Source organism: Durio zibethinus, chromosome 2, assembly GCF_047325235.1.
Source record: "Durio zibethinus cultivar Kanyao isolate XHJ-2024 chromosome 2, ASM4732523v1, whole genome shotgun sequence".
Classification (NCBI taxonomy): Eukaryota; Viridiplantae; Streptophyta; class Magnoliopsida; order Malvales; family Malvaceae; genus Durio; species Durio zibethinus.
In genome coordinates, this window is record NC_143163.1 from 31973041 (window position 1) to 31990231 (window position 17191).

Consider the following 17191-nt stretch of genomic DNA (forward strand, 5'->3'; position numbering starts at 1 on the left):
AAGATCGTTTTGGAGTTTTGACAAATAGTTGATATTGTTTAGTAACTATAAGAGGGAGTTAAAACCTAAAGACTACATTTTCTCACAAGCACTATTATGGATTAATGTATGCTACCTGTCTTATAGGATGAAAAACTGAAAAACTGCAACAAGTATTAGCAACAAGATAAGTACTTTAACATGATAGATGCAAGCCTGAAGAACGAAGGCTAGGTAAGATTTTTAAGAATTAGGGTGAAAGTGGATATAACCAAACCATTACGGAGGGCTATTCTACTAAATAAGACGCTAAGAATAAATAAGGTATAGGGATAACATAGCCATGAGAGATTACCTAGCTTCTGTTACATATATGGAGCACTTTGAAGATGATTGCAAAAAGGGAAGAAAGAAGGTAGGTAATGAAAACCTAATAGGTAGGCAATATGAAAGTTAGCTTAAAGCCTCACTGGTGAAAAATAAAAAAACAGTATGGGAGAGAGGACTACTAAGGAACAAACAACGCATGAAAGAGGGTGATTAGGCTGGTGAAAATATGTACACGACGACGATGGCTAACAAAAGGGTAGCAAGGAGGTTGAGTATGGCAAGATATTGTGATAATTACAAAATGCATGATTTTTAGTGTAGGCTAGTTACAAGCAAGGATTCAAATAGTAGTGTTACAGTAGAATAGTGACCATGAAATTATGGTAATGCCACCACCTACCATTGCTATTAAAGAAAATGTGGTTGAAAAATTTAATCACACTTAAAACGGTGTGTAATGGCCATTGAAAAATGATGTAACAAAGAATAACAGCAATAACAATCCGTTGTTGCCACTATCCTATTTTTTCATCAGTACAAATTAAAAAAAAAACTTTCAAGTTTCAACCCAAGCTGTCAAAATTATAAAAAATCAGAATAAAATAACTAAGATTGCAAAAGCAAAAGTAAAAACAAAAGCCAAAAGAAAAGATAACTAAGTCAGTCAATATCATTATCATATTCTTAGTTTCAAAATTTATCTAAAAACCTTAAAAAATAGTATCAACTATCAACTATCAATCATTCAATCGACAGCTACCCAAATTCAAATCAACCTCAAATCTTCAATTAACAATCAAAATCAAAGAAAGTAAGAAGAAATTAAATTATCTATTTTTGTAAAATTTTTTTAGAATAATGTTGATATTTGTGTTTGTGAGAATCTAAGTGAGAGAGACAAGGATATATGATAGAGAAATGTAGGAAAAAAGAATAGTTGGTTGAGTTGATTTGAGAGAACGATATCAAGAAAAAAGTTGAAAATGAATAGAAAAAATTTTGGGGAAAATTTAGGGACTATTTGAAAGAGAATCGGGGAGTGGGGTGGGTTGTTGGGTCTTGCTCCGATAAGGTGATGGGTGGGGGGTGGGATTGGGTGGGTGGGGTACGTTAGGGGTAAGGTGGGGTTATATGCATTGAGAGCAGGGTGAGGATGAATGATTTTTATTTAATTTTATAACTAATTTTATTAAAATATAAATTTAAAATTTTGTAATTTAAAAAAAATTTTTAAATAAAATTTAATTAGAATGATTGAAATTTTATAATTGAAAAAAAATTAAGAGATTAATAATTTAATATGATATATATATAAGGATTTTAGATAAAAAATTTTAATAAATTTTTTTGTATAAATTAAATGAAAAATAATTAAAATTAAATATTATATTTTGATTTTATTTTTTATTAATTTATAATTTTATATTTGAAATTTAATAATTTTTTTGTTGTTTTGGTATTTATATTGTTGTTAATTCTTTTGCTATTAAATTAATTCTTATTAATTTATTTTTATTTTTGTGTAATTATTTAATATTCTATCTATTATAATCTAACTAAAATTGTGAATAGTTTTTTTTTAGAAAATAAAAAATATAGTATCATAAACTATTTTAAAAATTATTAAATAAAAATTTTTATAATTATAATTATAATTATTATATTTTATAATAAATTATACAAAATTAAAAAAATTTATGATCACGATGACTCGATGACCATAATAATTTTTATTATATTTAAAAATATGATAAATATGATGTGATAAAAAATATGACTGTAACTGTTATTTAGATACCTTGTTAGAAGCTTCAAATTTTGTGGAGAGCAGCATGTAAAACAACGTGACGTGCGGAGGCAATCTGTGGTGGCACTACGGCATGCAAACTAGCTGGTGACTTGGGCTTAGAAAATGGACCGCATGGGAAAGAAATTGATTTAAGGCCTACAGATATACTAGACGTTGGTATAGGGGGAGTTTTAAAGGAATGGGCCAATAAGAAGGAAGGGACGACATAAATTCCACTGGACCCATACTCACAAAGGCCCATACATTGCAACAAGACTATAAAGCATTACGAAAAAAACCCAAATAAAGAAAGCACAGAGGAAATTGAGGACTTGGATTATGGGGAAAATGTGCATGGAATTGGGAAAGCACAGCAGATGGCACAGATCAACACAATAGCAAACAAAAAGATCCAAAGACCGAAATGGAAGAAATTGGCACAAGACATAAAAGAAACTGGGAATGTAGTGAATGTAAAAACGGAAAAAAGAAAACAGACAAAAGAAAGCTTAGATAAGATGGAGCTTAACAATGATGGCAAGAGGAGCAAAAGCAATGGGGAAGCAAGAAATGGAATGAAACAACATTGAAACGACAATGACTTGATACCAGTCCCGTTGAGACAAATTAGAAGCTTAGCTGAAAACTGTCGTAGGCTTGGGAACCTATGAGCAGTTCAAGCTCTTCAGAAGATTCTGAAGAAGGAAGACCCCGAGGTGGTTTTCTTGATGGAAACTAATCAAAGAATGTAAAAATGGATAGGGTTAAAAGATAATGTAAGATGTAAAGGATGTTCAATTTAAAAGTAAAAGAAAGGGGTGGAGGACTACTTATGTTATGGAAAGATTAAATCTCATTGAACCTTCTCAGTTATGAAAACACCACATAGATATGGATGTTATAGATACAGAGGGAAAAAGATGAAGGATGATGAGGTATCATGACGAGGCGTCTATAGTGATGAAGGAACTGCATAGGACCTGTTAAGGGGACTAGAAAGACAAAAAAACACTACATGAATTTGTCTGGGGGACTTTAATGAGATAATATGGAGCATCGAAAAGGAAGGAGGAGCGATATGACCAGAAAGGCAAATAGAGGAGTTTAGAATGGTGTTGAAGGAAATAGGACTAAATGATTTGGGACACCATGGACCTTGCTTCACATGGGAAAGAGGGAAGACAGAACAAATCGAATCCGTGAAAGGCTAGATGCAGCAGTGGCTATGAATGCATGGACCAAGCTTTTTCCACATCATTTGGTGAAACATCTCACATGGTCTGTATCAGATCATAGGCCAATCATCGTGGACATGGTGGGGAGAAAACCAAGATGGTAAAACAGTTGCAAAAGGACAAGGAGAAGGTTTGAGGAAATGTGGATAGGTGAACCAGAGTGCATGGGGATAATTAAAAAAAGTTGGTCAGAAAGAGGGACAAGATGCTGCGAGAGAGAATAGAAGAGGTACTGGGCAGACTTAAAGGATGGAGCAAGAGGAAGTTCCATCATATAAGGACAAAATTTGAAAAGTTCAATGATGACCTAGGCAAAATTCAACAAAGGAGCATAAGTGGGGAAACAATGGCAGAGGAAAAGAAGCTAAAGGACATGCTGAACCGACAACAAGAACAAGAGGAAGTCTATTGGAAGTAGTGTGCAATAACAAATTAGCTTCGGGAAGCTGATAGGAACACAGTTTTTCCAAGCACAAGCGACAGAAAGGAAACGCACCAATAGAATATATGGTGTGGAGGACGATGATGGAGCATGGCTTGAGGAGGGACATATTTCCAACCAGTCAGTGGGGTATTTTAGAAAACTTTTTAAAACACAAGGTGTAACGTACGTGGATGATGCTATAGAGAAAATTATACCTTGTGTAACAAATGAGTTGAACGAATGGCTGGTATCCAAGTTCACAACAGAGGAAATCTACATTGCAGTCAAACAAATACATCCCATAAAGGCCTCGGACCCGATGATATGCCCACGTTATTTTTTCAAAAATATTGAGATATTATAGGACTAGATATAATGAAATACTGACTTAATTTTTTGAATGGAGGGAGTGGATTGAAGGGACAAATGATACATATATAGTTTCGATTCTGAAAGTCAAGGCACCTAGGAAGATTACCTAGTACCGCCAAATTAGCTTGTGTAATATGCTGTACAAGATAATCGCTAAGACCTTAGCAAATAGGCTAAAACGAATCCTACCACTTTACATAAGCGAGAATCAGAGTGCTTTTATACCAGGCTGCTTGACATCCAATAATGTGATTATAGCCTATGAGTTGCTCCACACAATGAAGCGAAATAAAAAGGGTTAGGAGGGGTAGTGTGCTTTAAAACTTGATATGAGCAAGGCCTAGATAGAGTGGAGTGACCTTACTTAGATTCAGTGATGGAAAGAATGGGATTTGACTAAAGATGGAGATTACTCATAATGAATTACATAAAATCTGTCACATACAATGTGGTGACCAATGGTTTCATGTTTGAAACAATCTACCCGGAGAGAGGGCTTAGACAAGGGGATCCACTTTCCCTATACCTATTCTTGATATGTACCGAAGGCTTGTCGGCATTGCTATCTAAAAAACAAAAGGAAGGTTTATTACAAGTTGTTCTAGCGAGTGTTTAGGGCTCAAGAATCACTCACCTTTTCTTTGTAGATGATACTTTGCTTTTCTTTAAGGCAAACCAACAGGATTGCAGAAGGGTGAGAGACTTGCTAAGGGAATACGAAGAAGGTTCTGGGCAATAGATGAACTATGACAAATCGAGCTTATTTTTTAGTACAAATTCTTGTGAGGAGGCCAAGAATATTGTAAAAAACAGTTTTGGGATACAAATAACAACAAACCTGGAGAGATATTTGGGACTTACCATGTTTATTGGGAGAGGGAAAAGATAGGTCTCTAGAGGAATATTAGAGAACATGAAAGGAAAATAAAAATATAGAGCTATAGATGGTTGTCTACAGGGGTAAGGAGGTATTTGTGAAGTCTGTGTTACAATCTATGTCTTCTTACGCGAAGTCTTGTTTCATGTTCCCAAAAGGCTTGTGCCATGATATTAATATGCTAATTAATTACTAAATTCTGGTGAAGGATATCTCTGGACACAGGAAGAATACACTAGAAATCGTGGAGGCACATGTGCATGGCAAAGAGCGCTGGTGGCATGGGATTCAGGGACATGGATTGAGTGCTTCAACAAAGCCTTACTGGCAATGCAAGGTTGGCACCTCATACATAACAACTCATCACGCGTGCACAATGTCATGAAGGCCAATTATTTCCCAGAAACGTCTTTTCTTGAAGCTGAGCTGAGGAGGAAGCCATCATACGCATGGAGAAGCATCCGGATAGGGAAGGAGGTACAAAACCTTGGGACTAGGTGGAGGGTGGAAGAGGGAGGAAATATTAAGTTATGGACAGAAAAATGGATCCCAAAGGAAGGCCGCTTCATACTTGAACCAAAAAGGGGATATAACCCAACAGAAGAGAGGGTAGGCTCTTTAATAAATAAAGTGCAAAGTTGCTGGGATGAAGATAAGCTAAGGGAGCGTTTCTCGACAGAAACAGGATGGGAGATCATGGCAATTCTAGTTAGCAACATACCACTGCCCGATATCTAGGTATGTCACTTAAAAATTTCGGGCACTATAGCGTGAGAATTGGGTACCATCTACTGCTGTCAAGGGACAACGTGGCCAGTCCACCGCGACAAACAGAAAGGGAGATGACGGGAAGTGATAGTAACTTGAACTGGAACAGAAATTGGTATTTATCTATCCCCAGCAAAATTAGAATTTTTGCATGGAGATTGGGACAGGAAGCAATCCCAGTGTATGAAAGACCAAAGACAAAGAAAATAAGAGAACGTGCGATATGCCCACCATGCCAAATGCATGATGAAACCGTATTGCATGCCATCAAAGACTGCATCCATGCAAAGAAGGTATGGATACACGCAGGTTATGGAAGAGACTGGCAAGAATCCCAAACACAATCCATGAAGGAATGGTTTAACCTACTGGTCAACAACATAGAAAAGGACAAGCTGTTAGTGTGTTAGTGGTTGAAGCATATTCTGACCAAAGCCTTACCAAAGGCAAGGTTTGAAACATTGAGGAAAAGTCTTGGTGTTTCCAGCAGAAATGCCAAGGAGGAGTGTTAGTGTGTTAGTGGTTGAAGCAACTAGATATGGCATTTCTACTGGTATTTTTGTAATAGGTTTTGCCATCTGATCAGTTTAGGTAACATGATGGATCTATGAATGGTGATCCATACTGTTAGGCAAACAACTCTTGTAGTAGTTAAACAAAATTTTGTATGTTTAAAGCCTATATATTAATGAAATGAAGCTCATGATCTGATGAACCAATTTACTTCAAGTGACAGATTAGTTTCTGCTGTTTTTTGTTCTTCCTCTGCTCTAAATCCTTCACAAGCTCTATCGAATCATTGTAATGTGCAGGGCAATATGGTTTTCCAGGAACGAAGGCCTCAAAAACGGAAGACACAAAAGATACCAGAAAACGGTAGATTTTGTCGATCAGTATTTAAAGGCAGACTCACGAGGGCTATGGCTAGATGGAGTGCGCCCACCAGAGAAACTGTGAAAGTGAACTTCGATGGGGCATTGGACATAGGACGAAGCGTTGGAGGAGAGGGGCTGATTGCCAGAAACAATGAAGGAAAGGTCTTGGGAGCAAAATATGAGATTACTGCTAGGATAAAAGATGCGGCAATAATAAAGGGATTAGAAGCGTTTAAGGCAGCAGAGTTTACGAAAGAAATGGGACATTGTGCTGGAAGGAGACGCCAAAGGATTTAATTCACGTATCACACAAAAACATGGCATTAACCTATCATTGATTGGGAACCAGGTGGAGGAGGTAACGATGGGTCTAGCAACCTTTCTCTATTGGCAATGAACGCATGTCCAGAGGGAAGCGAACGTGGCAGCGCATAAGCTAGCAAGAATGGTGGCGGAAAGTATGGCAAACAGATACTGGTTGAATGAATTTCCAGTTGAAATAGAATGCATTGTAACCCATGATGCTATTTACTAATCAATGAAAGTGCTTCTGTTCAAAAAAAAAAAAAAAATTTTGTGCTCACACCAAACATTTGTACGATATTAAACAGGTTCTGTCCCCACTTCGAGTGCAATTGGCGTCTCACTAACCAAGAAACGCCAGAAATCAATGCTTTAATTGTTTACATTTTCAAGGTTCCAACGATTCAGGAAAACAAAGACTGCTGTATATAAAAACAGAGACGAAAGACTCGCTCTACGCGAGGTCATCAATCATCCAACTTGGTACAAAGGAAGAATCACGAATGGCCCCCATCCACACCTCATTTCAAGCCCCAAGCATCAACAATTAATTTGTATTCTAGTATTTTATCGCAAAAGCCCAGGAATGGTGATTTGGGGGGGGGGGGGGGGGCTGGAAATGAAGGAGCAACGGTGGTAATCTGTAGGAAATGTGGGAACAGATCCAAAACCCTTAATTTGTCTCTTTGGTACATGTCCTCCTGTGGCCACCAGGGCAATTCTTAATTTGATCAACTGGACTGATTAATCAAGAAGAATTCGTGTAATTCAACTGAAATGTGATCCACTGACCCTTTACCAACCAAAGTTTGATTTTGATGTTCCTAATGCATATCATATGCCATGACAAACATAGACCATTTTACTTGTAGACCAACATGTGTTTACATATTTGTAGTATCAGAAGTAACTGCAGAGATCGGAGAATGAATTTTACACTGATAGTTCTTGACCTTGAACAAAGTCTTTTCAAGTAAAGCCGATTTTCATACATCAATATTATCATTATTATTATTTATAGGTGCGAATTCTTATATAACTTCGGTGTTAATATTGTCTTCAAATTGTTTTATAAAATATACACATCAACTGGAAACAAATGAATTTGGACTTTAAACCCGACTAAATTTTGGTTGGCTGCATGATTTTAGTAGAAAAGAAGAAATTGGCTTATGAGAAATCGGAGAGTGTTTGCGATGGGGAAGCATGTATAGTATAAAAAGTCAATCCTTCAGGCTTCATCTATCGGATAATAACCTTAATTGTATTTGCATCATTTGTAAACTTTGTGCTATATTAGAGAACATATTTTTAAGGTTATGTATAATGTTTTGCATAATGATAGCACCATTTTATATTTATGAGTATTTTAATTTATAGAGTTTATCATTATAATCTAAAGTAACGCCTTGAATACTAAATGTATAACTAGGCCTATAAACATACCTTATTTTAAAATAATTTCTCCACCCAAAAATTAAAAGTACAAACAGGATTTGCAGATTCCTTAAAAACTGAAAATATGCTTTTAAGGACCAAAAGCTAAGGCTTCAATAAAACTTTGAATAAAATATCTTAGTTATTAAACTTATTTCAAAATTTTCATTCCAAATAAATGGTACTTCTGAATAAAAAAATATGTTACATTCAAAATGTAAAACCAACAGTATGACTGAACCAGAGTACAAGATCCAAATTGCCAAGCTATTCAATAAATCTCTCTTTCTAAAATTATCAATATCTTAGGACATGCAATGAACATAAGGCAATAACAATATTAGACCAAAATCTTCTTAGAGAACAAGGTGACAAGAGATGACATATGACTCCCTTTTCACAGTCAAATATTATGTTCAATCTCAATTGGGAACAAGCTGAGAAACAAAACCTCCTGCAGATGAAGGTCCAAGCAGCATCAAGAACAGGAAGTCCATAGGCAATGCTACAGAGGAGTTGCAAATCCTGCCAGCTCAAACATATCAATAACTTAGACCTGCAGACCCACTACAGTAAATGAATATGCAGGCTCACTGCAGTCAGGCACTCATGTTAAGGTATGCATAAGCCATCATGGAAGTAATTACAGAGAGACACTTCCTAAGTGGTCCGTAGTCAGATACCAAAGCATGTTCATTCAAGAGTTTAACTTTATAACATTGACCAAAAAAACCAAAAAAACTTTATGACATTATATTCTAGTTCAAAATGCTCACAACAAAAACTGATAAGATGTCTCTTACACACTATAAGTATGTAAAACCAAAATAAAGATAAAACACAAGTTTTATCTAAATTAAATAAGAGCTAGTAAATTATAAAATGTATGCAAGAAGTTGATTTTACAAAATTGTTTCAATGGGCCTTGACAACTTCAAATAAACTTTGGAAAGTTAAAGAGCTTATGGAAACTTTTGGCAAAAGGTTCAAGTTTAAAAACAACATGCTATTAGCCACTTCAACGGGTTCAAGTTTAAACTTTGAAAAGTTTAAAAATAGCAAGTTGTTTTTTATTTTTATTTTTTTTCAAATCAATCCCAATCCAAACTTTTTCCTAAAAAAATTTAGTCCAAAAATCTATTCTTAAACTAGGAATTCGTTTTAATTTTACTTATCATAAAAATCAACTTGAGTCAAGTGTGGACATACAGAAATCAAGCATTAATATATTTATGTTTCCTCAGAAAAAAATCTGCGTCTGGAATTATCTTCTTCCAGCTCCTCCTACTGCTCATTTCTGATTCTCTTATTATTTTTTGAAACAACCAAAAAATTTTCTTTTCTCTAGGAACTGAAAACTGTGTTGCAGAACCCCATTCTAAAAGTACAGTGCAAACAATGAAACCACAAAGGAATGATCAAAAAAAAAAAAAAAGAATGCAAAAATATGGATCTGGAAGAGCTAAATAAGGCCCGGCATAAACATAATTGGAAAAAAAGTGTTGTGAAATCATGATATCAATCAACTTCCATTATCAAACACTCCCTAAGGAGAGGCAAGAAATCTAACAGAAAAAAATAACATCAAAAGACATCAGGGTGGCTTCTTAACTACTAAAATGGTTGCCAACACTACTTTGAATACAGCAAAGGAAGATTGCTAACTCCTAGCACCAAATAGTTGACACAAGAATTTTACTCATCTTAACAATCAAAGGTTGAGCTATATTGCTTAAATGTGACCTATAAAAAATTGGTATAGAGTTAGTGGTTTCAGACTCAACAGAACTAAAACAATCAGAATAGATGGATCTCAAATCAAATAGATTCTGGAACCCAGACTAGGAAAGACAAACCAAAAAGAAGCCTCGCAGTCAATCTAACTCTGTACATTCAGCATGGCCAACTTACATTCAAAGGGAATAGTGCAAATAAGGCCATAAGGTTCCTTGATATTTCTTCAATCCTATCAACCATGCTCTTTTACCTTTTCTACATTTCCCTCCCTAATAGTTCACCAGGATATCAGAAGAAATATATTGAGTTTATAGAAAGCAATCATAACTCAATCTTAGGCAATTTCAATTGCAGAACAGGATTGCCTTAAGAACAGAGCCCTTGAGCCCCAAATTTCACCATTCAGTAATTCAGCCACAATTTCACAAATACAAAATGCGAAATATACATTGACCTACAATCCCAGTCTTCTCCGAAGAATCAATAACAAGAAGGTGCTACACACAATAATATTCACAATAATGATCAACCCAAATGGCTTCTCCTGCCAATGTACCACAACTATTGACAGCTGCAAAAGCAAATATATACCTACTAAAAAATATTATTTTTCTAACATTCTATATTTAACCATAAAGCGTAAACTACAGTCAGAAAACAGAAGAAGAGCACATATATTCGTTGTTCTTCCTTCAATCAAAATGAAAAAGGAACAAATAATAATATTTAGCAATGAGAAACACATATGCACACTAATACGCGGCTATAATGCAACTCGCCTACAATATACTAAGGAAGAATATAAGAACAGGACAGTCAGCAAAATTACCTTCTGACAGACACCCCCATCTTTGATTATGCAAAGAAAGCAATGAAGTGAACAAGGCAGAAGCTGTAGCACTATGCATTGGAGTCAAAGTTACTGCACCACCTAATTCCACTGGGAGCCTAAATGAGACACATCAAACAATTCTTACTCAGAACTTAGAACAAAACAGCAATAAATTCCCATATAGGATATCTCAAATAATTACTAGAAGCAATAAAAAAAGGTAAGCGTAAAAGCCCAGATTATTTTATACCAAAGAAATGAAGCAGTAACTTTGAAGATGGAGGCAAACCTGGAAGAAGTGAGATTGCGGAGAGAGAATCGAGATGCAGGCGTTGACTTAGGAGAGAAAAGGCCAGCCAACTTATTATTAGCAGCTGCTGAAGATGGTGAATGGGTCAAAATGGTCTTGGCTGAAGCACAAGAGAACTTTAGGGTTTTTCTTCGACAAGTAGCCGCCATGTTTCCTTTGTCCTTCCCAAGAACCCTGAATCCTAAAACCTCAGGAATTTTTATTTTCCTTTTGTTTTGTTTTGTTTTCTTTTTTACGAAGAAAGGCTTTCTGGTTGTGGGCTGGATCTCGGCCCACAGAATGCAACAGATTATTGCTTTTGGGTTTTAGTGTATATATATATATATATTTAATTAACTTGTACAAATTGAATAAGGTGATAGTCTAATGTGGAAAGAATATCACAAATATGGAACCTAATGCATGATCCTACCATTTCTGTTTTGTTCTTATCCAATCGTCTCTGTTTTTAATATTTTTTCATAAAAGGATCAAAATAGAAATGATTACATTTTTCTAAAAAATAATTATTAATTATTGAGATTATCCCTAATTGACTATTTGAACAAAAATATATTTTAATATTTTATCTTTTTTCATCCAAATAATAGTTAAATTACATAAAAGTCAAGATAGAATGATAACGTTGTAAAAAAAAAAATAAGGATAAATATGGAGCTCTTAATTTAGTAGAGTGCTAAATTTAATTTTTATTCCATTAAAATTTAATTAAAAGGAAAATAGTAAAATATTTTCACATACTTTAAAGTAAGACTATGATATAAGTCTAGATATAGAACTTTTTTAGAATGGTATATAAGTATAGATTTTATTACTGAAACGTTCCAAATGTCATATAATATTGTACGGAAACTGAATAAAATTTGTCATACCAAATCAACCAAGTAATGAGACCATTCACGAACCCAGGATGTCGATTTTTACGGCCTGAGTTTTGGGTTCATCCCTAATTTTTTTTAAAGTCTTAAGTTAAAGCTACACTTGCCCATGAACTTGGTGCAATTTGTTTGAATTTTCCTATCCATTCTCTTGGAGTTGCATGCGAATGATAGCATTTTACCTTTAATTTTTTTTTTATTACAATCCTATAATTATTTTGATTTTATAATTATTCAATCACGAATAAATTATATAAGAATTCATCCCATACAAATATAGATTCAATACATAACTTTTATGAATTCTACATAATTTTAAATTATGATTAAGTGATTATAATATAATAATTTGTATCTCATATGTTTCTACGTGAATGTGAATGGACCGGTCAACAATAGTCGACCTCATAACTAGCAAGACCTAATAAATAATGGTTTTGACAACCAAGAAGAGGTATTTGTCAATGAAGAATTCATGCACATTTTGTAAGTTATAATCTGACAACAAAATAATGCTAAAAGCCATAATCGTCTCCTTTGCGCCTCATTCAGGTTATTAATATCATAGATCCCGCAATTCGATCAGATGTGCACATATATTAGGATACGAACATGTACTGGAAACGAGGGACTCTTATCTTACATGATTTATACGGCTGCTGGATGCATGCAGACATGTCATGGAAAGCATGAACCTGGAATTTTACATGATTTAAAATTCGATTTTGGACAACACGAGATAAGTTGTTTTGTGAATATATATGTAGGATTTGCTTTATATAATTCAAGACCACATCATGAATTCAACTTCGAACTACATTTACTGGAAAATGCAAATGTTCCAGGGCAAACAAAAGATGGGACTTGCACCGCTTGGTAATCGAGTGGTCCACGTTTAATTGGGTGGGAGACTCCCAGTTTCTGTTCCTGTTAGCTTCCCTGCTGGTTCTGGCCCGTGTCCCAAGCTGAAAAAAAGACACAACCAAAGCAACTTCAGTAAAAGGACAACCTAGTTTTATTTCATTGAAATCCAATACATGACGAAGATAACTTTTATCCAAAACTCTCCTTTTCCCTGTAGAAAAAGCAACCTATTAATGAAATAAGGCTAAACAACCATTTGCAAGTTTACATCTGCCTGCAATAAACCATTTGTTAAAGACTCAAAAGGTTTTGCCTTCGCAAGTTATCTTCTTATGATTTGAGCCAAAGAGTAGGCTAAAACGTTAAATCCAGAATAAAAGTTTTGAATCCTACCGGAGCACTTGTCAGAGACATTGAAAGAAAATTGCTCGGTCCTAATAACTAATTTCAGCTTTTAGTTTAACATTCTCCCATTCAGATTAGAGCGGATTATAATTAGCCATGACATCACTTAATCCAATCGTGCACTAAGTTGTTGAGGATTTCAGATAGAATAAAGTTTAATTGGCGCCATTTTACTGGTGCTTGAGGTCTCGGCGTTCATAAATAGAACAGATTCAATCTTGACAAATTGAGGAAAAGGACTTTCTTATACACTTTTGTAAATGTAGGTGTCATTAATTGAATTTTTTGTATATAAAATGGGTTGGCAAATTTAATCCCAAGAACTAAGAAAAATATGCAGATAAGCCCAATTAAATTAAAGCAATTTATTTAATTATAAGTTTTTCACATTTCCATTGGATCAGTTTGATTAGAGAGTGTGTGTGTTAATCTTAACCAAATAAAAACTTTAATGAACAGGGTTCTACAAGGTTCCTCTTCACTCCGGATAAAGCAAACTCTTCATATTGAGAATAGCTTAAAAGAATAGATCCCTAATTTGACAATTTGTCTTAACATCTTCATGTCATTGTTGTAACGAATTTAAAAATAAAATAAAAAATTATTATTAATTTTTTTAAATTGAATGTGATTGGTCACCTATTAAAATTTATTTTTTTAATAAAAATTTTAAAATTATTTAAAACTTTATCAAAAAGATAATTTTTTAGGTCTGCAAAAACAGTTTGAGTTCGAAAGTTGATTATGCGTGAGAAATGATTAACACCCTACAGCATCCGTTTAAAACGGTATCAATTAATTATGTGTTATCATTTAATTATGATTAAAATGGTCTTAATTTTGATATTTAAAATTAATTTTCTTTATTTTCTTTATTGTAGTAAAAACATATTTTTATTTTTATTTATTTACTTTAAAAATAAATAAAAACCTTACATATTAAAAAACTCATAAAAATATTCTAATACTCTGGTAATATAAGATGAATTATCTCACTTAAGAAATCTTTAAGAATCATTACTCGAAATTCTTAAAAATTCTATTCTCGGTGGTTCATATTTATATTCAATATTTATAATGCATGTAATAAAATATGATAATTATAACTTAATCTTGATAATATTTAAAAAATTCATTTCTTATTCTATTTATTAAAAATAGATGAAAAATCTTTATCGAAAATTATTCTAAATACTCCAATATATTGACCGTATTTTAAATAAATTTTATTTTAGAGATTCCTACATAATCGCTGCTTGAACTTTTTTATGATCTCATTCTCGAAGATTTTTTATTTACTTTTATAATTATTAATCTTTAAAAGTTATGTAATAATATAATTATCTATAAATTTATTTCCTAAAAAATACATAATCTGATAAATAATTTATATATTTATATTTTTTACTTTTTTAAAAAAAATTGTTCAAATTAAAGAAAAAATAAAGACCTTTGTATTGAAAAGAATTTTTAAATATTTCAATACTTTGTTAATTTTTAGAAATATTTTCTCATCTAAGAAATTATCAGAAATCACTATTAGAATTTCCTATAATCCCATCATTAGAAATTTTATTATTATTATTGTCATAATTGGCATAACGTTTAGATCTGGGAACCTATCACTAGATATTGACTTAAAGAGTCACCACCAATCTTTTTTATTTAGGTGTGATTGGTCACCTAAAGAATCTATCCTTTCAATGAACACTTAATCTTAACTAAGGGTCCTTAAAAGAATATGTTTAGGTCTATTAACCAGAATAAGGTTTGGAAGTTCAGTTACAAGTGAGGAAGGTTATAGCACCCTTACAACGCCCATCGAAAGATGGTACTGCAATTAATTATCCAATAAGCCTTAAAAATTATCAAGTAATTAATTATTGAAAATTATCCTTAATTGACTCCAATACTTTTGGCAAAAAATTAAGAAAGTTTTCTCACCTCAAGAGTATACAAGAAAATTATTGTTTCTCTTGCAGAGGCTTCATCGTTAGATTATTTAACATTAAAAATTTTTCAAAGAAAGAAAAAGATAACAGGAATCATGATTCAACTTTTGATATAGATCTTTTTTGTTGTTTTATAAGAAAAGACTCACTTTTATACAAGAAAAATTAATACTTTCAACTTTTCTTTAAAAATATTTTTTTTTAAATTTTATTTTTAAGAAAAATTGGTACTTCTAATTTTTCCTCAAGAAATGCTTTTTTAAAAATTTTATTTTCAAGAAAAATTGATATTTTCAATTTTTCCTTTAAAATATTTTTTAAAAATTTTTATTTTAAAAGGAAATTGATACTTTCAACTTTCTCTCAAAAGTATTTTTTGAAAATTTTTATTTTTAAGAGAAATTGATACATTCAACTTTCCTTCAAAAATATTTTTTTTCAAATTTTCATTTTAAAGAAATCATTAAAAATTAAAGGATGTTTAATTAAATAAATAACTTTTTTTTAATTTAGTCAATAAATAAATAAGAAAAAATAATATTAATTAATTAATAAATAATAAAACTAAATGGAAAAGAAAAAAAAAACCTTTGGCGAGGCTCGGTTAAGAATTTGGCGTAGCTTTAAAGACATAATCGGCTAGTTGGCTTGTTACGCGACTCGGCTCAACGGCTCAGCATCAGCTAAGGTGAAACGTCAAGAAACGGGTTAAAGCGGGTCAAGCCATCGGGTCGGGTCGTTCAGTTGTAAAATACACGGATCCTGGATCTTCTTAAACGCCAAAACAATGTCATTTTGACAAGGCTATAAATGGCTAAGTCTCAGTTTTTTTTCTCAGATCCCATTTTTCTTTTCTCTCTCTACCCCATTCTTTTCTTTTTTTCTCTCTCTATCCTGATGAACTCCGATTAAATCTTTCATCGAATTCTTAAAATTTCGTCAGAATTTGGGTTGGGTCGCCAGACGGTTGTCAAAAAAATCAACCAATGCCATAATCTTCTACCGAATTCTGATAATTCCATAAAAAAATTCACTGAAAACTAAAAATTTTTCAAAAATCTAGGATTTTTCAAATTTTTTCAAAAAAAAAAAAACCCCTTTTGTTTTTTAAACCCAAAAATCTTCAAAAAAAATTTTTTTACAGCTTTTTGTCTCGACCCACTCTCCTTTCTCTTCCATGTCTACATCTTTTGGGACTTTTACGTACAAACCACCAATCCCATCTTATAATAAGATTGTGAGAGTACCTATGTCAGAATGGCATCCTACACCAACTGTGAGCTCAGGATTAGGACATGTTGGATAATAGTTCATATTAACCATCTTATTTCCAATGAATGCATCAATCTTTGAGTCAGCCAGTTCCACTCCAAGATTTCCCATCAAAGCTTCAAGCAATTTCCTCACCATATCAAGTGATGTGTTCAAGTATTGAAAAGCAACATCCCTACAAAGAGGATATTGATATTTATATGAATATGAAACTCTATAAATCCGATTAGGGAATATGTTTTCTGACTTTTTCTTTTTTATTTTTTATGTTTTTCTTCCTTATGAGTGTTTTTTTCTCTATTTATTTTGTCTGTCTGTGTATTTATAGACTGTAATTCGAGAGCCCTAAACTAAAAAAGATTTTTAGTCCTTTCTAAGTTTTAATTTCAACTTTTAATCTCACCTAAACTCCTAATTTCAATCTCACTTAAACTCTTCCTATTTTTTTTTTATTTTTTCCAATCTTTTCATTTTTAAAAAATTTTTCTTTTTGTACAAAAATCAAATGTAGACCCCTGGACAGATTGATGTATCTACAATTATTATTATTAT

General features: G+C 33.0%; 1 protein-coding gene across 4 annotated transcripts; it reads right to left on the bottom strand.

Moving 5' to 3' along the window:
- Nucleotides 1-8551: 8551 nt before the first annotated feature.
- Nucleotides 8552-11559, bottom strand: LOC111317862 (uncharacterized). 4 transcript variants are annotated; one of them, XM_089751678.1, is made up of 3 exons: nucleotides 11248-11550; nucleotides 10956-11074; nucleotides 8552-8956 (listed from the first exon to the last, which is right to left on the bottom strand). In XM_089751678.1, the coding sequence occupies exons 1-3, from the start codon at nucleotides 11415-11417 to the stop codon at nucleotides 8940-8942; spliced, it is 306 nt and encodes a 101-aa protein (XP_089607804.1). In that variant the 5' UTR covers nucleotides 11418-11550; the 3' UTR covers nucleotides 8552-8939. The 4 variants fall into 4 exon arrangements, with proteins under 4 accessions (XP_089607804.1, XP_022776082.2, XP_022776081.2 ...); XM_022920347.2 differs by having other exon boundaries at nucleotides 8552-8945; nucleotides 11248-11549; XM_022920346.2 differs by having other exon boundaries at nucleotides 8552-8914; nucleotides 11248-11544.
- Between the last annotated feature and the right edge of the window lie 5632 nt (nucleotides 11560-17191).

Bases quoted from the DNA above. Each gene is read 5' to 3' on its own strand.
- LOC111317862 (XM_022920346.2), bottom strand. From the start codon at position 11,417: ATGGCGGCTACTTGTCGAAGAAAAACCCTAAAGTTCTCTTGTGCTTCA. The intron at 11,075-11,247 runs GTTTGCCTCCAT...TGTCTCATTTAG, and splicing joins CGCAATCTCACTTCTTCCAG to GCTCCCAGTGGAATTAGGTG. The intron at 8,915-10,955 runs GTAATTTTGCTG...TTGAGCTGGCAG, and splicing joins ATGGGGGTGTCTGTCAGAAG to GATTTGCAACTCCTCTGTAG.